Source organism: Equus quagga, chromosome 9 (genome assembly GCF_021613505.1).
Source record: "Equus quagga isolate Etosha38 chromosome 9, UCLA_HA_Equagga_1.0, whole genome shotgun sequence".
In the NCBI taxonomy this organism is placed as follows: domain Eukaryota; kingdom Metazoa; phylum Chordata; class Mammalia; order Perissodactyla; family Equidae; genus Equus; species Equus quagga.
Genome location: NC_060275.1, coordinates 74,426,098 through 74,449,140, shown reverse-complemented (window position 1 = coordinate 74,449,140; position 23,043 = coordinate 74,426,098). Strand labels below are relative to the sequence as shown.

General features: G+C 38.1%; 1 protein-coding gene and 1 non-coding gene across 4 annotated transcripts in view; both read left to right on the top strand.

The window, feature by feature from the left end:
- The first annotated feature begins 1,766 nt into the window (after window positions 1-1,766).
- Window positions 1,767-23,043, top strand: part of IPO11 (importin 11) — a 225,219-nt gene continuing 203,942 nt past the window's right edge. For all 3 annotated transcript variants that reach the window (XM_046671978.1, XM_046671979.1, XM_046671980.1), the window contains exons 1-3: window positions 1,767-1,919; window positions 17,273-17,416; window positions 20,406-20,506. In XM_046671978.1, the coding sequence (XP_046527934.1) occupies window positions 17,279-17,416; window positions 20,406-20,506 (239 nt within the window). In that variant the 5' untranslated portion in view covers window positions 1,767-1,919; window positions 17,273-17,278. The remainder of the gene's footprint in view (window positions 1,920-17,272; window positions 17,417-20,405; window positions 20,507-23,043) is intronic.
- On the top strand, window positions 20,612-20,718 carry LOC124245224 (U6 spliceosomal RNA). Its single transcript, XR_006890227.1, has one exon. It is a non-coding gene; the product is annotated as a U6 spliceosomal RNA (small nuclear RNA).

Here is a 23,043-nt window from a genome sequence, read left to right as displayed (position 1 = left end):
TTGGGGGAAAACATTGAATTTATATTTAGATTTCAAATATATTGTGAACAGACCCAATGACGATATAATTTAAATTAATTCCAATATTTGTTTTCCTTTTTCTCCAAAGAACCTGAGAATATGAGAATATAGCAATGAAACGCGGTGACATGAGGTTAATTTATGTTGTAAATAATCTCCAGCAGTAAATATGTGCTTTGCATATAGTATATGACTAGATTTTACATTCATAGTAGCTGAAGCTAAGACCTCCAAGGGCATCTTTATTTGGGGTCCTGAAATTGTGGGCAAAATTTGTGTATGTGCATTTTTCTAAGTTACAGCTTTCCTTAGGTTTACAGAGGATCCATTATCTCAAATATAAAAGATCTGTTTTTATAAACCAATTTCTTCATTTTAATTCAAATTAGGTAAATTTTTTTCTTTATTGAACATTTCTTATAGCCTTGTTACTCAGTGTGTGATCTATGGACCAGCAGCATTGGCATTAACTGGAAACTCCTTTGAAATGAAGAATCTCAGGCCCGACCTCAGACCAACTGAATTAGGATCCATATTTTAAAAAGATCCCTGTGCGATTCTCTGCACACTTAAAATTTGAAAAGCATTACCTTTCAGTAAAATCATAAGGTACAATCAAGCCAAAAAGAAAAGAAAAAAAAATGCCCACAATACTATACCATAGGGACAAATCCTGTTAACATTTTGGCATATATTTATTTCCCAAACTGAGACCATCCTGAACATATTATTTTGTAACACACTTTTCCCAATGCATAGTGAATGTGTTAACGTGTCTACAAATACATGGCAGCATAATTATTACATTTGTATTTTATTATATATGCATGTATCATGTTTTAATCATTCATTCTTGGTGGTCATTTAGGTAATTTTTATATTTTTACTTTTAAAAACAGCCCTTGTGTAACGAACATCTTTGTAATGCAGGGCTTACGATTGCCTGGTTTAAATCCCAACACTGCCACTTACTAGCTGTGTGACCTTAGGCAGGTTACTTGACTTCTCCGTGCTTCAGTTTCTTTGTAAAATGGGCATAATAAAAAGCACCTCAGAGTTCGAGGATTAAAATACACGATTCATGTAAAGATCTTAGAACTTTATCTGGCACACTCTAAATGCTCAATAAATGTTATCTATTATTATTAATCTTTATGAACATTCAACTATTTCCTTACAACTTCTCTTTCTAAAGATAAAAAACTTAGGGCACTAAGCTAGCTAGTAGGAGAAGCAAGCGATAACTGGATTTATTTCCCTTTTAATCTTTCCACCTTTGCTGTCCTTCTGGAGTAGAGCGCCCAGCAAGTTTAGGACCTTAAAAAAAGAAATCTGCGTGGGAGTAGGATTATTGATAGTCACGGAAGTAGGATAATTTTAGTAACTCTTGTCTGCTGAGACTGAGCCGTAAAACAATGCAGTCTAGCAGCTGATATCTAGAATAGGGCAGGGAAAATGGTTCTCATTTAAGCTTCAACCAACCCAGGAGACAACTGATTTTCCCGGGCGAGGGGTAACGCGTACCTTTGCTTTCCAACGGTTACAGATCCCGCGGCGTAGAGGGTCCCCGCTGTCTACTCTGCGCAAGCGCACTCTGCCGGTTTGGACGCCCGGCGCCTTCGATTTCGAAGAGGAAGCTCCTCCCTCCTCTTCCGCCGTTGTCCTATCGAATTCTCCCTGTGCCTGCTCCACGCGCTCTGGGAGTCCGTGACGCGAAATTCGTGCGTCCGCGTCGTCTGGAGGTGCGACGCTGAACATGGCGCGTTCCTAGAAGCCGCTTTCGGCATCAGTAGGCGGCGGCGTGTGGACTGGAAGCGTGCGGCGCGGGACGAAGCGACGCCGCTCGGTGTTGGGGAGTGGAAGCAGGAGAGCCAGGCTGTTCCGGACCGAGCCAAACGGTGAGGCCCGGGCCTGAGGGCTACGGAGGGCGCGCGAGTGGAAAGGAGGAGTGGGTCGGGCAGCGGGGAGCCGACAGGCGAGGCAAGAACGTTGGGCTCCCGGGAGCCGAGGGAGAGCAGGAGCGCGGCGAGGGCGGCCTGCGGGCTTGCCTATCTGCGTCACCCTGGGAACCGCGGGGGGCTCGGGCTGTCCCAGTCCGCCCAGCAGCGGGAAGCACGGTGGCGGAGGAGTCGGGTGCGGGGAGGCAGGGACCCGGGGCCGGGGTGAGGAGGGCGTAGGGTGCCCGTTGTGGCTCAGTTGCGGGCCAGGGTGGTGCATTTGCCCTTGGGGGATAGGTGGTGCCAATTTTAAGAGAACGTGGTCGTCTTTAGTATAAAACCACCTTATAGTGTTACCGCACGCAACGCTGCCGCTAATAGCAATGCTGTGAAAGCTTTAATTAACCATTAAAACCTTGCTTGCCTTTAATGAACTAGTAAAGGAAATGACACATTTTCAGAGAGGACCTGCCTGCTGAGGTATGGCCGCCAGTGCTCAAGCCCAGCGACTTGTGCAGTTTTATATTTGAGGGTATTTGTGATTCAGCAAAACTATTTTGAAGCTCATTGCGTTTGTCATTTTTCTTTATTCTTTGTGACATGGTGGTGAATGAGGGAAGTGTTGTTATTTCAAAGTGACTTGACTGAATAGCCAGGACTGGTGAATTGCCTACTGGTGCCAAGATTGCAATGGACATAACCCAGTTTAAACGAGCTCAGTTGTAGTGCAGTAGTGCCCTTGAGATTTGATTCTTCTTCAGGAGGGAGAAAGAAAGAGCAGTTTACAGCCATAATGGTTTTTCCCCCCTTAGATAGGGAGTTCAGTCCTCCATTTTCACGTTATTTTAAACTTCTTTATCAGTACACAGGCTTCAGGGTAAGGGCACAGTGACTCTACAATATAAAATATCCATTGCATGACAACTTTTCTTACATCTTTGGCACTGAGGAAGGTTTCTGTGAAATTAGAATGAAAATCTCTCTCTGTTGGTTGTGATAGGATTGTGGAGTTTTTTCCCCCTGTAACCTAGCACATGGAACAGTAGGAACAGTTTAATTATAGCAATGGTTTGTGGCAATATATTATAGCCCTGGGGCAGCTGGGCCATCTCTGCCCTAATTACACTTCCTAGAGCAGAAGAGAATTCTCACCACAAACGAATTTAGTTGTGGCCATACCACTGGAACTTCTAAACAAATACGTGAAGGTTTTTGGTAATTAATAGAAATATCATTAGATTTTGTGACATGGTGAATGTGTTTGCATTCAGGGCCTAACCAGAATGCAAAAGAACCCTTATAGGCATGTGACTTAAAATATACTGAAGATTTTCCCAGAGATAAATATGTGTTTTTGCAGAAATAAAAAATTTAGTATTTTGGGAAAGATAAATATATTTGATTAGGGGGATTTTAATCTTTGTGTTGTATGTATGTATATGTGTTTGTGTGTTTTGCATTTAATCTTGGGCTTCTTCTAATTTAGTGTTATTGATGGCAATATTATTCATCCCTTTCTTTTCCCATCTGCACCAAATGGGTCGTATCAGTTAATTTCAGGAGTGTTTTAGGGAATGGCAAGACACACTTGGTGGGGGTGTGAGTCTGGAGTATCTTTGTTTTTCTAAATATCAGGCTGGTTAGATAAGCCCCCAATTAAAAGCTTTGTAGAGCTTGGGCTGGATCACTGTTCTGCACCCTTGTTATTTGGAATGTGGTATACAGCATCACCTGAGAGTTTGTTAGAAATGCACAATCTCAGGCTTAACCCCAGACCTGCTGAATCAGAAACTGCATTTTAACAAGCTCTCTAGGTGATATGAATGTACACTAAAGCTTGAGATGCACTACCTTCGTTGGTAAAAGTTGAAGACCGAGGTCATGCACAAACCTGCATAAAAATTATAGCATCATTTATTTTAGCTTGAGGTGCTCTTATGCTGATTATTGAATCTGATTCATCTGGTTGAGGGACTAAGGCCCAGCAATGATAAGTGACTTGTCATAAGGTCACACATATCTGGATTTATAACCCAGGTTCTTACTCATTCCAGTGCCTTTCTTTTGCTAGTTACTGCCAGAGTTCACCGCAATAAAGTTGCACTAAAGCATTCATGAATGACAGCTAGGTATTCATTCAACAAACGTTTATTGAGTAATGGACAGGCAGCCCAATAATCCTGTGTGTCTCTAGTAACTATTCCTGTTTCCCATGGTGGTTGTTAACCCATCTCCTCCTCCCCTCTGTACTCTTTCCTGGATAATGTTGCCTTCTACTTCACAGAGGAAATGAGAGGCGTTGGTGGGAACTTCATTGCTTTTTGTCCTCTTTCACCTGCAAACGGGTCTGCCTCTATCTGTTCATCTCTCATTGTGCTCTGAGGTTTTTCTCCTTAGAAACAGTATTTTCTTGGTGTCTTAGTTTGCTAGGGCTGCCATAACAATCTGTCCTTTTACAGATGACCACCTTCTCTGCCTCTTGACATGGTCGTGCCTTTGTACACTGGAACCTCCAGTGTCTCTCTTGTTGGAACACTGTATTGGATGAGGGCCCCTTCTGGGTTGAAGGGTGAGCTATTTTAGATTGGGCAGTCAGGGAAGACCTATTTGATTAGTTGACAACTTGAGCAGAGATTGGATTGAGGTTAAAAATCTAAAGGCAAGAGTTTTCAGTCAGAGGGAACAAATTCTACAAGAGAAGGACAAGATGCATTTTATGTATCTGTTCCACTGAAGATGGACAGCGTCTTGTCTCCAACCCTGTCTTACTGTAGATAACACCAAGATAAAAACCCTTATCCTTGTCTCCTCTTTGTCTGCCTGTGCAGGAGTTTCTTTGGTTGTGGTACCAAGTGTGGAACTGTTGGGTCATAGGATATAACCTGATCATAGGATGTGCGCGTGTGCATACACGCACACGCACACACACAAAATTTCATTAAAGATGGCAAGATTGCTCTCCAAAGTCGTTATACCAGTGTATGCTCCTAGCAGCAGTGCATAAAGCTTTCTATTTCCGTGTGTTCTTGCCATCACTGAATATTTTCGGACCTTGTAATTTTTGCCAATCTAATGATTGTAAAGTAATATCTCAATGCTTTTTTAAGTTCCTGATAACCAGTCAGGTAGCATCTCGTCTGATATTTATTAACCATTCGGTGAATTGCCTATTTATATCCTTGGTCCAGTTTTCTTTTGTATTGTTTTGTTGATTCACAGGAGTTCCTTGTATGGTCTATATAGTAATCCCTTATCTGTTTTAGTCATTTAAAATTTCTTCTCCTAATCTTCACCTTGTTAATTTTTCCTATGGTATTTTCATTGACTCCATTAATTTTGGTCTTCAGTTTTGATGTAGTATAATTTATCAGGAAGATAAACTATAGTCTTGATGTTATATTTTGGTTCTCAAGTCTAAAGCTAAAAAAAAAAAAAAAACCTACCAAGCTAGTTAATTTCACTTGGGAGTATCAATGGACAGCACTGCGATCAAGAGGAAAAATGTTGTAGTCAATAGAGAGTATTGGGTTGGAATAGGAGACTTGAATTCTAGGTTCCAGAAATGTCACTAATGAGTCTCTGACCTGAGAGGAAGTTTCAGTTTATCTCCTTAACCTCTTTGGGACACAGTTTCTTTTTTCTTTTTTTCTTTTTTTGGTGAGGAAGAGTGGCTCTGAGTTAACATCTGTTGCCAATCTTCCTCTTTTTGCTTGAAGAAGATTAGCCCTGAGCTAACATCTGTGCCACTCTTCCTCTATGGGACACAATTTCTTGATCAGTAAAACAAAATGCTTAAATTAGATATACTTACTGTTGAGAGAACTGATATGAATGGCTCCAAGGTGATAGAAAAATTATTTTAGTGATTCAGAACATTTTAATGATAAAATGTAGGATAATTCCTAATTGTGGGGACATTACTGGGCATATAGCCTATACATGTTTTATAAGTGCTCTGACTCCTTAGGCTAACTCTCACAACAGGAATGAGCTTCTTCTAAGACAGAGTTACAGACGTTGTTGTCCTGGACCAGTAATTGGAAACTACCAATCAAAGATGTGTCTATTTGGAGAGGACTGATGATCCTTTAAGACTTAGCAAAAGGTTTTGACTAAACTTAAGTTTGATCAGTTATGGTTTATTAAGTTTAGGCTGTGCTATTACTCTGATTCAAAGAACAGTATCTTGGGGCCAGCCCGGTGGCACAGCGGTTAAGTTCGCATGTTCTGCTTCAGTGGCCCAGGGTTTGCTGGTTCGGATCCCGGGTGTGGACATGGCACCGCTTGGCAAACCATGCTGTGGTAGGTGTCCTACATATAAAGTGGAGGAAGATGGCACGGAAGTTAGCTTAGGGCCAGTCTTCCTCAGCAAAAAGAGGAGGATTGGTGGCAGATGTTAGCTCAGGGCTAATCTTCCTCAAAAAAAAAAAAAAGAACAGTATCTTGCTGAAAATCAGGCTTACGGCTTTTCCTTCCTATTCTTTGTTTTACATCAGAGAAGGAAGTTTAAAACCAATAAACATAATTGTTGTTTCTTAGTAGCTTTTATACAGTTGTGTATTTTTTTGTTTCAGCTAAAAAGATGTCAAAGAGGGTGGTGGTGACGTTAGTTGGGGTCTCACCACTGGCACTACCTTGGTGGGGGTCACTATTGTTTAGGATAAGCTTAACTTTTCCTCTTAGGAGGTATTCAGTCACGGCGACTGTCGTGTAAACCAAACAGGCAAGAGACTTCTTGCAGTTTATCAACGCCATTTTACTAAAAACTCCCAGAGAGACACAAATACTCGAGTTTATTGGACAAGACTTCTCTCACAGCTGCCTCCTGGCACTGTATACTGCCTTCTTACATAGTATATAATTTACCCATTTATTTCTGTCTCCCTCCACTAGAATAAGTTCTCCATAAGGGCAGGGATTTTTTTGAGTTCATTGATGTATCTCAAGTGCTTAGAATAATGTGTGGCATTTGTAAATGTTTGTTGAATGAATGTAGAAAAGTCTAATGATAAACCAAGTAAATATCAGAAAGCTGACTGAAGAGCACAGGATTAGAACAAAGGGTGTTGGATATTTCCAGTGAAAAGTATTGTTAAATCTTGTTGGCTTGATGAGCCTCATTTCAGTAGAGGAAGATACGGAAAGGACTGTCCATTCATTTATTCCTTCATTCATTTTTTTCAGCCATTCAGCATACTGTTTACTCTTGTAGTGTGTTTTGTAGATATTTCTCTCTTTACTGTGATATAATTCCTATTCTTCCAGATTGTTTCTTGACCTCCTTCTGTTTCACCTTTTCTAAGTCTGCCTTCCACTCTTAGAAATCACAATAACATTAGTGCTTTGTTCACTTCATCAAACATTTACTGAGCATTTGCTATATCCCTGGCACTCTGCTAGGTGCTGGCATATACAGATGAATAAGACACAACTCTTGCCTTTAAGCAGCTCATGAGTTTATAGATGAGGCACAAGTTAACAAGGAGATAGATGTAATAGTAAAGTCTCTACTGTGTAGAACAGTAGCGTGGAGGAAGGAGCATTTTACCATGTGGTACAGCTAAAGATTTCCAGAGGAGGTGGTGGCAGCCATGACCCGCAACTGAAGTGATCTTTGTATCATGGTCCATTAGCTACCATTTTAAAAAACAGACACAAAAGTGGACAGAATTGTATAATGAACCCCCATCACCGAGCTTTAACAATTATCAGCTTGTGGTCAGTCTTATTTCATCCTACTTGCCCTCCAACTACATTGGTAGCATGATCCAGAAGCTTGGTCAGATTCAAGTTTAACTATATTTTTGGCAAGCTGCCTTAACTAAAGATTTTGCTTGCTCAAAATAATAAAATAACCCTTTCTTTAAGCTTTCTAATGTAGCTTCTTTATTTTGATTATCTTTAAACTTTTCCCCGGTCTTCACAGAAATTCATTTCTTTCTTATCTTTGACACGTTGTCTTTCTCTAGTTTGCTTTTGACTCCAGGCAGTTAAGCAGTTTTGTAATATTTCCTATTCATAATTTCCAAAGAATATGTTTTCTGCGTCCTGTTCTTCTTTTTGTAGCCTTGACCTATATTGGTCATGATTTGACTTGCAGGAATTTATCTTTGAAAAAATGACATCTTCCTTTTTATCCCTCTGTAGGAAATGCTCCAGTAACACATGGTAAATACTATATTGCTTATACATTTCACCAAAAGGCTACTCTCCATTCAAGTTTTTATTTGTCCAGTACCTGTTCTTCTAGGAGAAAAATTGGAGCTTTCAAGTTGTTAATGTCGCCTTCTCAATGGCTTGTATCTGGCTGTTCTTTTTCCTCTTTCTGAATATTTATCTTTCTCTTAAATGTGGAATACTGCAATGCTTTTCTAACTAGGTGATTTCATCCTCTCCTCATATAACTCTGCTGATTCTTGTTCTACGGTTTCTTAGTCTCTTTTATGCAAAAACATTGCTTATGTTATTACATTTTCTTAAATTCTGTCATATTTACTTTGTGTGAAGTTCAAAACACATTCATGTTTTCATCACACATTTTGTTTTGGTGGAGAGTATTTTTAATGAGACAGTGCTGTAAGGAAGTTCTTTGGTTGTCATATTTTGCCTCAAGGTGAGACTTTCATTTTTGGGTTTCGAATCCCATCTTTCTTTTCTTACATTATTCTTTAGACTCCCATTCATTTCTTTCCCTAAGGAGCTCTTTTCTCAGCGTTCTTTCCCCTACCTTCTTGAACCCTGAAAACTCTTGCTGTATTTCCAGGTGGTAGTTATGGCCAAGTGGTCAGTGAGAATTCCAATGTCCTTCTCTCTCTCATCTTCCTTGAGGGGAAAAGGATGCTTGGAACATACTCTTTGGGATGTGGTACTTACTTCTTGCCAGCAGGTGGCACTGCAGACTACTCAGTTTATTTTTGTGGAAATGTTAATGGAGAGACTTAGAAGTGAAATGAAAGACATTACTGCTAAGAAATACAAATTTATCTCCCTTTTATGTGATAGAAGTGTACTGTATATAATATATGAAGCTTAAAGGAAAGTGAATAGTGAATTAGGATTTTTTTGTTTTTTCTCAGTGTTTTAAATTCTTGTCTATAAACACCGAATAGTAAGAATATTAAATGTTCTAGCCACGTTTTTCATTTCTTCAGTTACTTTTCCTTGTCTCTTTCTGACTTTGGCATTACATAGTCAAAGCACTTAAAAAAAAAATAGCTCTGTTAAGATATAGTGCACAGACCATACAGTTCACCCACTGAAAGTGTACAATTCCATAGTTTTTAGTATATTCAGAGTTGTGCAGCCATCACTACAATAAATTTTAGAACATTTTCATCACTCCATATTTTTCCCCAATCCCCTTTTCATGGCTTGATAGATCATTTCTTTTTAGCACTGAATCATATTCTTTTGTTCGGATGTGCCACAGTTTATTTATCTATCCATCACCTAGTCTTGGCTGCTTCCAAATTTTGGCAATTATGAATAAAGCTGCTATAGACATATGTGTGCAGGTTTTTGTGTAGAATGTAAGTTTTCCCCTCCTTTGGGTAAATACAAGGAGTGTGATTGCTGGATGATAAAGTAAGAGTATGTTTAGTTTTGTGAGAAACCACTGGTCTTCCAAAGTGGCTGTACCATTTTGCATTTCCACCATCAATGTCTGAGAGTGCCTGTTGCTCCACATCCTTGCTGGCATTTGGTGTTCTCAGTGTTCTGGATTTTGACCATTCTAATAGGTGTGTAGTGGTAGCTCATTGTTCTAATTTGCATTTCCCTGATGATGTATGATGTGGAGCGTCTTTTCATATGCTTATTTGCCATCTGTTTATCTTCTTTGGGGAGGTGTCTGTTAAGGTCTTTGGCCTATTTTTCAATCCAGTTGTTTTTTTTAAAACTTTTTTTACTTCAGTAACATTGGTTTATAACATTGTATAAATTTCAGGTGTACATCGTAATGTATTTCAAATTCTGTGTAACTTACATACTGTTGAGTTTTAAGAGTTCTCTTAATATTTTGCATGACAGTCCATTATCAGATGTGTCTTTGTAAATATTTTTCTTCCATTCTGTGGCTTGTCTTATTTTCTTGACATTGTCTTCTGCGGAGCAGAAGTTTTTAATTTTAACGAAGTCCAGCTTACTAGTTATTTTTTTCATGGATAATGTCTTTGGTGATGTACCTAAAAAGGCGTCACTGTACCCAAGTACAGTTTCTCCTGTGTGATCTTCTAGGCGTTTTATAGTTTTGTGTTTTACATTTAGGTCTATGATCCATTTCGACTTAGTTTTTGTGAAGGGTGTAAGGTCTGTGTTTGGGTTCATTTTTTTTGCACATGGATGTCTAAGAGACTGTTTTTGTTCTTTTGTGTTGCCTTTGCTCCTTTGTCAAAGATCAGTTGACTGTATTTATGGGAGTCTGTTTCTGGGCTCTCTAATCTCTTCCATTGTTCTGTTTATCTCTTCTTTCACCAATACTGCACTGTTTTGAGTACTGTAGTTTTATAGTGTCTCGAAGTGGGTGGTGTCTGTCCTCCCAGTTGTTCTTCTCCCTCAATATTGTGTTGGCTATTCTAAGTGTTTTGCCTCTCCATATAAACTTTAGAATCAGTTTGTTCATATTCGTAAAATGATGTGCTGGGGATTTGATTGGAATTGCGTTGAATCTATAGATGAAGTTAGGAAGAAGTGACATCTTGACAGTATTGAGTCTTTCTATCCACGAACACAGAAAATCTATTTATTTAGTTGTTTGATTTTGTTCATCACTGTTTTGTAGTTTTCCTTGTACAAATCTTGTATATATTTTGTTAGATTTGTACCTAAGTATTTCTTTTCTTTTTTGGTGCTAATGTAAATGGTATTGTGTTTTTAATTTGCAGTTCCACTTGTTTGTGTTGGTATACAGGAAAGTAATTGCCTTTTGTTTATTAATCTTGTGTCCTGCAACCTTGGTATAATCATTAATTAGTTTCAGGAGTTTTTTGGTTAGTTCTTTCTCATTTTCTACATAGATGATCATATCATCTGCGAACAAAGACAGATTTGTTTCTTCCTTCCTGATCTGTATACCTCTTATTTCCTTTTCTTGCCTTATTGCATTAGCAAGGACTTTCAGTGCCATGTTGGAAAGGAATGGTGAGAGGGGACATTCTTGCTTTGTATCTGATCTTAGTGGAAAAGCTTCGAGTTTCTCACCATTAAGTATGATGTTAGCTGTAGGGTTTTCTTTTTTCTTTTTGAGGAAGATTAGCCCTGAGCTAACATCTGCCACCAACCCTCCTCTTTTTGCTGAGGAAGATTGGCCCTGAGCTAACATCTGTGTCTATCTCCCTCTGTTTTATATGTGAGATGCCTGCCACAGCATGGCTTGATAAGCAGTGGGTAGGTCCACACTCAGGATCTGAACCTGCAAACCCTGGGCCTCTGAAGCAGAGTGTGTGAACTTAACTGCCACTCACCAGGCCGGCCCAGCTGTAGGTTTTTTGTAGCTGTTCTTTATCAGGTTGAGAAAGTTCCCCTCATCCTTTGCTTTTTAATTGGATTATCTTTCTATTATTGAGGTGTAAAAATTCTTTATATATTTTGTACATAAGTCCCTTATCAGATATATGATTTGCAAGTGTTTTCTCCCATTTTCTGGATTGTCTTTACTTTCTTGATGGTATTGTTTGGTAAAGTTTGAAGTTTTGAGTTTTAAGTTTGAATTTATCTACTTTTACTTTAGTTTCTTGTGCTTTTAGTATCATATTTGAAAATGCCTTGCCTAGCCCAAGGTCATGAAGATTTCCTCCTAGATTTTGTTTTAAGAGTTTTATAGTGTTACTGCTTAACGTTTAGCTCTGTGATCTATTTTGAGTTGATTTTTGTGTATGGTGTAAGGAACAGGTTCAGCTGTTCTTTTGCATGTGATACCCAGTTGTTCCAGCACCATATGTTGAAAGACTATTTCTACGTTGAATTGACCTGGTACCATTGTCGAAAATCACTTGACTTTAGATGTAAGGGTTTGTTTCTGGACTTTGAAATGTTTCGTTGATGTGTATATTCTTTTTTTTTTTTAAAGATTTTATTTCTTTTCCTTTTTCTCCCCAAAGCCCCCCAGTACATAGTTGTATATTCTTAGTTGTGGGTCCTTCTAGTTGTGGCATATGGCGTGCTGCCTCAGCATGGCCTGATGAGCAGCACCATGTCCATGCCCAGGATTGGAACCTGTGAAACCCTGGGCCACTGCAGCAGAGCACGCGAGCTTAACCACTCAGCCACGGGGCTGGCCCCTATGTGTATATTTTTATGCCATTGCCAACATTGTCTTGATTACCATAGTAAGTTTTGTAGTAAGTTTTGAAATCTGGAAGTGTGCATGAATTTCCCCTCTTTCTGTTATTGATTGTCATCAGAGGACGTATTTATATGATTTCAGTTCTTTAAGTTTGTCGAGGCTTGTTTTGTGGCTTAGCATATGATCCATCCCAGAGAATGTTTCATGTATACTTGAGAAGATTGTTTACTTGCCTTCTACTCTTGTTGAGTGGAATGTTCTGTAAATGTCTGTTAGATGTAGTTTGTGTATAATATTGTTCAAGATTTATATTTCCTTATTGATCTTCTTCCTAGTTGTTCTATCTGTTATTGAAAGTGGAGTATTGAAGTATCCAACTGTTACTGTTCCTAGTGTGGAACCTCTGCCTTTTGAGCAAGCTGGGGTGGGCATGATTGAGGCCCGCTATACTTGGCCTGATGTGCTTGGCATATAGTTTCTGCCTCGTGAGTGGTGCCTGGGTGGAAGAAGAGAGCCCTAGACTTCTTGGCTGGGCTTGCGTGGAATACAACTGCAACACAGCTGAGGTGGATGAGAAATGCTGGATTCCCGCCCCTCCTGGGGAGAAATTGTGGCCCTAAATTAGGAGCTGGGGTGAGCAGGAGCCCCATGTTCTTGGTTACATCTGCATGGAGTATAGCTTTTGTTACACCGTGGGGCAGGAGTGAGTTTGTAGCTCAAATGCCACAGATACTTGCTGTTCTTACCAAGATTTAGTAGTATTTCTTGCATGATTATTTCTCCATTCACTGTATCTCCTTAAACACACTTTCTAGAGACTTTAAATGGTTGCTTTTTATAATTTTTGCTAGTTATGGTTGCTTCACTGAGGAGAGGATATGTAGAACTCTTCATGCCACCATTCCAGAAGTATTCTCTCTCCTCTGTTTCTTTTAAAGTGGAAGTTGGATCTAGAGTCTTGTTTAGGTTAAGTCTGATCATTTTTGGTATTTCAGAGGTGAAGTTGTATCCTCCTTACTGTATCCCATCACGAGGCATGTAAGGTCGCGTTGTGCAGCTGTTGGTGATACTAAGTTTGCTCTTTCGGTTGAACTGGTGATGGACAGATCCCTTTATTTTAAAGGTTGGTTTGTTTCTTCATTGTGTTTAACAGGTAATCTGTGGGATGATGCTTGGACACACTGGGAATCTTCTCTTCCCCAACAGCTGTTGTTTCAGTTAATGGTTTTAGCATCTGTTATTGATCCATGCCTGAATAAATTATTTCACTGAGGGAAACTTTTTTGATTTTCAAAATCTTTTTTCTTCAATTTTTGTTGTAATCTTTCTAAGTCGCTCACTTACTCACTGCTCTAGCATTTAATAGTGGCATGGGGTTATTGTTGGTGTGGAATGTCCTAAAACTAAGGACCAACACAGGTAATGTAATAGTCTAAAGAAGATTGTTATGGCTGAAGTTAAAGTCCCTGCAGGTCTGAGAAGTCTGTTTGTTGGTGGCAGGCAGAGGTGCTGAATTTTCCCTTGTCTACTTGTTTCCTTTAATGAAAATTAGTAAGTTCCCAACTATAGGCACATCTGTATATCTTTGGGCTTTAGATTTTTCCAGAATTGGGAAAGTATCTTACAGACCAAGCCTAGAAAGTCCAGTTACTGGGTGTGAGTATTTTAGGCTTTTGGTCACATATTGCTAGGGTGTTTAGATTTTAATAGAATCAAATTCTACTATAAATCCAGTAATGAATAAATTGAACGGACTGAATCGTGAAGTAGTGAGAAGGGTGAAATGCCTGCCCTTTTATTTTCTTCTCCTTTCCTATTATTGTTCTTAGGGAAAAAAGAGTGTGCATTTAGAGTGTGAATAATTCTCTTTTATAGTGTGGTTGAGACCTAAGAAAATACTCATAAGCAGTATTTCCTCTTATGGTTTTGGAACTATGCAAATTAATGAAAATCAAAGTAACCTCAGTGTATACATTATTAATTGGAAAACCTAGCCAAATTTGATCTTGCTCTTTGCTTGGTTGTCTCAAGGGTCTTGGTAATTGATAAGGATACAGAAAGGCAAAGGATACATTGTTTTGACATAAGTTGAGGTTTTCTCTCACTGCACGTCAACCTCTATGCAGAGGAGCCAGCACAGCGCCTCTGCTGTGAGAGACTTGCTTCCCCGACCTTCAGGTGTACCTGGTGACGATCTCCGGAGGAGCCTGTCACTTCCTTTGGGAAATACCTTCAGCCAGTCCCACAAGTTAGTCAGTGTCTGTCTCTCTCTCCCCTACCTTCCACCTTGCCTCCCTTCCTTTCTCCTTTCTTCCTTCCCTCTCCCCTCCCCTCCTTCTTCTTCTCCCTCCATCTTTCTCTATCACTCTTGGGTCTCTCCAGTTTTTTTGGAGTCTAGTTGTGTGTCTGCTTCACTACTAGGTGAAAATAACAGTAGCAATTCTATTATATTTCTGCATGCTAATTCCAAAAAAAGGGTATTAACGTTTGATTTTTCTATGTGTACCACGCTCCAAACTGACTACTAGTCAGTAGTCATCTATCTTTTATCTCAAATGAAATTTATTTCCACACTGTTAGATTTGAATGACTCAGTACATGCCCCCTTCCCCATTCTTTGTTCCCATTGCTGTCCTTTCAAGAAAACTTCTCAGTTGAGTACTGTAAGAATATTTAGTACATAGAAAATGTGATCCTTCTAGATTTCTGATGGATTCAGGAATCTTTCTGACAGTTTCACCAGGAACCTGTTATGGGAGAGCATGGTGTGTTTGTAGGTGTTTGGCAGTAGGATGATGTGGTGAGGCCGTTTTATGTTATATGGGATTCCAGAGCCCTGGATGTCAGGCCTCGCTCTGCCGTGTGTTAGTTTGCTACATGACCCCGGACGACTCTCTTGACAGCTTGTAAGTTCTTCCTCTGTAGAACAGTGATATTAGTTCACATGCCAGATTTGCTTTTTATAGGTTTGTTATGAGATCTTTAAAAAATTTAATATGCTTTAGTAGTGTGGTATTTTTAATAATCCACTATGTCTATCATTTCTGAATTATTTTTGATGCATTTAATCTGCAGTTTAGGAACTAGTTGCTGCTTAAGCTTCTTTTATAAGTTAATTAGTACTTGGAAATCTTTCTAATAGAAGTTGTGAATGATGGTTTATTTCTCAGGCTTAAAAACCTTTTTACTCATTAGAAGAACCACTCATAATATTGTTTCTGTGGGAGAAATATACTCTAAGTTCCAACTAGTGTTCTAGAAACTTATTGTTCACAGTTTGTTTTAATGATGAGAATAGTTTTCTCTGCCTCAGTGTCCCCCAGAATTTGGGTGGAGAAAGAGACCCTTTCTGATTCTTACCATCCTAATAGCTATCACAGTGCTTGGTGCAGAATTGGTTCTCCAGAAATACATGAACTGAGCTCTCCCTTCCAGACTGGTTGGGCTTCCTGGTAGCAAGAAACAAAAGGGGAGTACACAGTGATGTATGTCAGTTATTTCTCAGTAAAACTGAAAAAAAAAGCAAGGGAAAGGAGGGACAGAGTATCTACTTCTGGGGAGGACCTGGATGGAGCAGGGTGCTGGTGGGAGATAGGGATGGTCAACTCTTGCAGCTTCCATTAGAACAGGGAAATGGTGCGGGTAAGTGGGGCATGAGGATAAGAGTACATAGCCTTAAACATTGCTTTGCTGTGAAGGTCCAGAGAAGTGTGAAATGTGAAGGTACGTGTATATGTGAGTGCTCTGCACAAACTTTGCTCTAGAGGAAAATTGCTCTGGCCATTGGCAGTAGTCAGTGATTTTTTTTTTTCAGGTAGTAGCCCCAAACAGGGATATGGCTTTTTTCTTTCTTTTTGGGGGGTGGGGTTTGGGTGGGAATGAGTTCTGGTAGAGCCTGTCTTTATTATATTTATGTTAATATATTCATATATTCCTGCTAACTTCCAGTGGGTTTTTTTGTACATGTGTAAAAGCTCAGACACTTTATTTTCCCCTGCAAAATTGTACATGATTTGTTTCTGCCTATTTCTCCAAGTCATCTTGTACCATTTTCCCCTTTTCTCTTATTAAGTGTCCATCATACTGGCTGGCCTTCTTAAGTTTCTTACTTATCTTAGGCCTTGTTGTCAGTTGTTTTCCCTATCTGGAGCTCTGCATGGCTGGGTCTCTCTTGTCACTCATATCTCTTTGGTATCACTTTGGAGAAGCCTTCGTGGAACACCCAGTCTAAAGTAACACATTCAGTTGCATTTGGATGATGTTAAATATCATCTTGTTTTCTTTATATCACCAATCTTTTCTTTTTTTAACAGATTTATCTTTTTCCACTAGAATGTAAGCTGCATGAAGTCAGGGCCACTGTTTTGTTCTCTGCTGTATTCTCAGCACTTGAGCAGTGGCTGGTACTCAGCAGGCTTTCAGCAATTTTGTTGACTAAATCAGTTAATTAGCTGCCACGTGGTTCATTGTGACGTAGTTTATTGGTCAAAAATGATCACTTTTCTTTTTTCAGTAAATATTTACTAAGCATATGTTGTTTACCTTGTTGGGCTTCTGGGATTACAGAGATGCCTTCAATGTCGATTCTGTTGCTCAAGGAAGGCAGTAATAGTGATTAAGACTGGTGGGTTTGGTGTTCGAGTCCAAGCACTGCCACTTAGTAAATTGTGACCTTGGCAAGGCGAGGTATCTAATCCTTTAGTTTTCTATCTATCACATGGAATTATTATTAGGAATAAATAAATGAATAAAGCACTTTGTGTTATGCTTGGCATGTAATATATGCTTGGATATGGGCTCTTTAAAAAAACTTTTATTTTTATTTTAACTGGTTTGAAGTGAATTATGGGCATTTTAAGTAAGAGTATGGGTGGTACATAGAAAAGAGGGAAATTCAGCAGTAACCTGAAGGAGTGGGTAAATGATTGAGGTATAGGGGCAATTGAGAACATTGAAGCTTTTTCTCCGTTTATGTTACTGTTAATTTTTTATGTATAATGTACATTTGAGTATGTTAACTTCTCATTGCCAGGTTTCCATGGATCTCAATAGTGCCAGCACTGTTGTTCTTCAGGTCTTAACACAGGCCACTAGTCAGGATACTGCTGTGTTAAAACCAGCTGAGGAGCAGTTGAAACAGTGGGAGACACAGCCAGGTTTCTATTCGGTGTTGCTGGTAAGTTGTTTTAAAGTAGTTCACTATTAGTTTTAATAAAATGAGATACCATTATTTTAATTGTTGCAGCTTTAATTGTTCTGCTTGTATTGGTGATTTACTTTAGTGAAACTGATCCAAGTGTTTGGTTGCCCTTGCCACTGCCATTTATTAATTCAGGGCTTGGTTCTTTGAGGGTGTTTAAGAAATATTTTATGGTGAATGAATAAATGACCGAGTTGGGTATTGGTAGTATCTGCTCGGAAGGCAGCACTACACTGATTTTTGGTTTTAGAATGTTAATGCTGAGCTCGAGACTCTAGGTAGTCCACTTTCATGTTTTGTTTCTATCCTTGCCCCAGTTCATTTCTGTTGGCAGAGTTGTTCAGGCCTCCCCACTGCAGCATCTGGCCAGCTCTGCCTTGCTCAGTGTGTTTCACTTTAAAAGGTTGTTTTCTTTTCCCAACTAAACTTTTCGTTTTCTTAACACATCTTTTCCTGAGTGTTATGGGAAATAGTATAATAATTTAATTAATATATGCTTTGACTAAACCTTCTGGGAGTTTAAAGCTTCTGGTTAGTTAATCAAAATTGTTTTCTCGGTGCCAGAATGAAAAGATATCTTTTTGATTGAGGACCTTCCTTACTCTTTTTTTCTTCTGAAAATTTGAGAACTCTGATTAGTGTTTGAGATGTAGTCTCTGACCAGGGCACTGAGGCTACCAATTAGAGCAAAAACTGATCCAGTATTTGTGACTGGGTTGCAAATTCAGAGCAAACTGTTTACCGTATCTTGTAAAATAGAAAATTATAGCCATTGACGTACATATTTTGGCTTCATGACTAAAAAGTTTGTTAGATTTAGGAAGATACTGTCATGACTATAAGGGAAATTAAATGTCTAGAGTCATTATTGATATTCTGAATGTACCTAAAAGTTAGCTGTTTGGCTCATAACGAAAAGGTAAAAAACAGATTAATTTTTAAAGATACTAAAGAAAATATTTTTGTTTAGGTAATCCTAGCATCATGTTTGTAAATTTTGGGCACGGTATAAATCTTTGGGAAATCTCTATGTATCTTTACTCTTCGTATGCTTATTTAAATAAATATGTTCTGTAACTAGCCTTGTGTTTTTTCAGGCCAAAATATAAAACACTTTTAGAATTTCTTATTTTAGTTACTGCTGGACTTTAAAAAAACCAGTAGGCTTGCTTAACTATTGACTTTTTGTGTAATGTATGAATTATTAATAATGTTAAATGCCTAAAGCTTTTGTTTTTAATTTTACTGGCTATACTGTCTTCTTGGATGGATAGTAAAATTTCTTTTAGATGGAATAGATTAGAAAACTGCTAAGTTTAACTTAATTCTTCTTTTTACCCTGTACTCACTGTCTTGTCACATTTATTTTTTTTAGCCTTAGCTGTTCATTCAAGACTGGAGAGTCCTAAATTTATATGCCCAGTCTCAGGCTTGTGCTCTAGTCCTGTTATTCAGAATACTTATGGAATATTTCTACTTGGATTGACACCTGCAGCCTGACTTTTCGTGGTTTCCTAAGTATAGCTGAGACAGGCGGATATCCACCCAATTCCACAATATTCCCACATTACTTCCATTCATTCATTCATTTGCTCAACGGATATTTATGAAGTTTCTGCTATGCTGGACTCTGTGCTAGACTCCAGGCATAAGACATGACTCAATCTAGTGTGGAAGGTGGACCTGTAAAGTGTTAAAATCGAATGTGATTAATGTGGTAAGAGAAATCTCTTCTTTCTTTTGCAAAAGAAACCAAAAGAAGGACTCTGACTCAGTTGTCAGGGGTGTTAAAGAATAAGTGGGCATCACACAACTGTCTTTGTAATTTTTTTTGTATGTACATGATTTTCGAAAAATGGGATTATGGTGTACATACCTGTTTTTAATACTTAACATATATTTTTCTCCAGTAAAAAATACACTTTCCACATCATTTTTGGCTTTCAGGTTTTCCCACACGAGATTGTGTTTAATAGGTCAACTCTGGGGATTTGAGTTGTTTTTGGCCTGAGGTATAGTAGAATTTCAGTCGGTTAACATGTTCCTACATTTGTCCTGTGCACTCACTATTCTAGATAAGTTTTTTATAAAGAAATAAAGCACTTTAATTTTCAGTGTTTGTGATGTTTAAATTACAGTGTAAGTATTAGTTTTATTATTCTTTTATGTCCATATATATTTATAACTATTAGTTATAAATTTTTAGTAGCAATTTTAAAAAATTTTTTGATAAAAATTTTTAAAGGGCACAGAACAATTGTAACTTTCTCCTTGATTATTAAGATCATGTTGCATAGTTTAGCTAGCACAGTCATTTTTATGTTCTCTCACTACTATGCAAAGTGAGATTGCCTGTATTTGGAATAGCACTGTGAATGAAATTTTTGAGTAATGGTTAATTTTGAATTGAAATTATTCACATCACATCTGCCTTTATATCACTTAAAAATGTTCTGCTATCCAACTTATTTGTAAGCATGATTGTTTTGATAAGGAGGATACTTTGAAATAGTTTATTTTATATCATGTATTAATAACCTGGGGCTTTTGACTGCTTAGAATCTTTGAATCTATGCTGTGGTGGGTCTGGTTTTTCTTTTTTAATTTAGAAGGTGTTTATTTTAGTTTTGTATGTGTATGTAGGTTGTGATATATAATTACGTTTATTTGTTTCCAAGTTTTTTTATTGTGAAAATTTTCAAACATGCCTAAAAGTAGAATAGTATAGTGAGTCTTCACATATCCATTACTCAGTAAACAATTTTCATACTGCTGAGCAGGTGTACTTTTTTATATGAATTGTAGAGCTATAGATACTTAGAAAATAACAATGTGATATATGTAATGATAAAATTTAAATGAAACATTTAATTAAAAAAAATCTATCCATACTTTATTGTGGGTATATTAATTATACTTTTAACTTATTACGTGTTCATTCTAATACTGTGTTTTTTATTTACAGAATATTTTCACAAACCACACTCTGGATATAAATGTAAGGTGGCTCGCTGTGCTGTATTTTAAAAATGGAATTGATCGTTACTGGAGACGTGTAGCACCTCAGTAAGTTCCATTTTACTTTCCCCCCACAGTGTAATCCTTCCCAAATTCAGGGAGGTATAAGCATGTGCCTGTTAATCTTCATTCTTTATGTGAAAGAAAGTGTTTGTGCTTGCTTCAGCAGCACATGTACTAAAATTGGACCAATACAGAGAAGATTAGCATAGCCCCTGAGCTAGGATGACGTGTGAATTCATGAAGTGTTTGATATGTGAAAGAAAATAATACATTAACTACTGAAGAAGAAAAGTGTTCTACATAGTTAATTACAAATCAGTATCTATAGTATTGCTTTTCTCCATTAATTTTTTTATTTGGTGGGGGATGTGAATTTCTTGTTGACCTTCTGTTTTTAGGGATCTCTAATTTTTTGGGCACAAAACGCCGAGTAAATGAGTCATGTTGAAAAAAGCCTTTTTTTTTTCCTTAAGAAGTATAAGGTTAGGATTTTGAAAAGAAGTCATTGAAAGGAAATCCCAGGTCATTTCTGAGCCAGCTGGATGTTAATTCCCTTGGTCTTCTGCATAATTTCCTTTGTGGTGGGAATGGGGTAGTAGACATTTGTAATCTCATCAGATTGAGTTGTAACTGCTGTGTAGCTGGTTACATGAACAGATTTCTCTTGATAGTTAATTATATGTTATATAATTGATGGAAAAGCTACGTAGACATGGTCCTGGAATTTGTTTGTTAGAAAGTAGTGGACTTTGCTGAAGAGGTAACATAGTCTTTGTTCTCCAGTAGATGGCACTATTGCTCTTTATATTCTTATAGTCATAGGGCCTTAAAAAAAAAACTTGTCTAAGTACTTCAAAGTGCATATAAAATATGCTCTTGAATAATATTGGAAGCAACTATAATATTTTAAGGCTGTGCTTAGGATACTGTAGTAAGCAAAACCTTCTTATTTTAGAGTTAATTCATAATTTTGAGAGAAATGAAGTATTTTGTGATAAAAAGTTGTGTATTATTGGGGCTGGCCCTGTGACCGAGTAGTTAAGTTTGCACGCTCCGCTTCGGCGGCCCAAGGTTTCACTGGTTCAGATCCTGGGCTCGGACGTGGCACCACTTGTCAGGCCATGCTGAGGCGGCGTCCCACATAGCACAACCAGGGGCACTCAAAACTAGAATATACAACTATGTACTGGGGGGCTTTGGGGAGAAGGAAAAGAAAAAGAAAAAGATTGGCAACAGATGTTAGCTCACCTGCCAATCTTTAAAAAAAAAAAATTGTGTATTGGAAACAGTACAGCAGCGCAAACCTTTCTACTGCTATGTCCAATTAAATTTTAGATGTCTCCTAAAATTCATTTTGTTTTCTGGTTATATGAAGAATATGGTTATGTTAAGAATATAAATAACTATTTGGAAGGGAGAGTAAATTATGATTAATGTTTTAGATTATGCTTTCACATAAGGAATTAGAAACTGGGATATAGTTTAAATTTAAAAAGTTAAGGGAGATCTCATATGGTATTAGGTAGCTAAATCCCAAGCTGTCTCTTTTAGTATATATTGAGGTACAAGCTAGAAAGGAGATGATTGTACTTAGGGAGCAAAGATAGTAATAATGGACTTAGAAAGGGAGCAAGGGGTGGAAGATTAGTAATCGAACTCATTTAAATTTAAGACACTTAAAAAGTCTGCTTCTTTGTGTTCCTGATGAACAATGAGTACCTTTTTCATATGCTTATTAGTTATTTGAATATCCTCTTTTGTGAAGGGCCTGCCATTGGCAAATTTTAAAGAAAAGGGTTATTTTATTGATTTGTGGCATTGATATCTTATGAGTATGCAGTCATCCCTCGGTATCTGAGGGGGATGGATTCCAGGACCCCTTGCAGATTCCAAAATCCTTGGATGCTCAAGTCCCGTATATAAAATGGTATAATATTTGCATATAACCTAGGTACATCCTCCTGCATACTTTAAATCATCTCTAGATTACTTATAATACCTAATACAATGTAAATGCTATGTAAATAGTTGTTATACTTTATTGTTTAGGGAATAATGACAAGAAAAAAAGGTCTCTACATGTTCAGTACAGACATAACCATCTAGGCCTTTCGATCTGCGACTGGTTGGGTCCATGGGTAGATGTGGAACCCGTGGATATGGAGAGCCGATTGTAAATCCTTTGTTGAATATACGTATTGAAAATCTTTCTCCCGCTTTGTGACTTGCCTTTTCACTTTCTTTTTTTTTTATTGATATTATGATAGTTTACACTCTTGTGAAATTTCAGTTGTACATTATTGTCAGTCATATTGTAGATGCACCACTTCACCCTTTGTGCCCACCTCCCAACCCCCCTTTCCCCTGGTAACTACTGATCTGTTCTGTTTGTGTACATGTTTAATTTCTACTTATGAGTGGAGTCACACAGAAATTTTCCTTTTCTATCTGGCTTATTTCACTTAACATAATACCCTTAAGGTCCATCCATGTTGTGAATGGGACGATTTTATCCTTTTTTATGGCTGAGTAGTATTCCAGTGTGTGTGTGTGTGTGTGTGTGTGTGTGTGTGTGTGTGTGT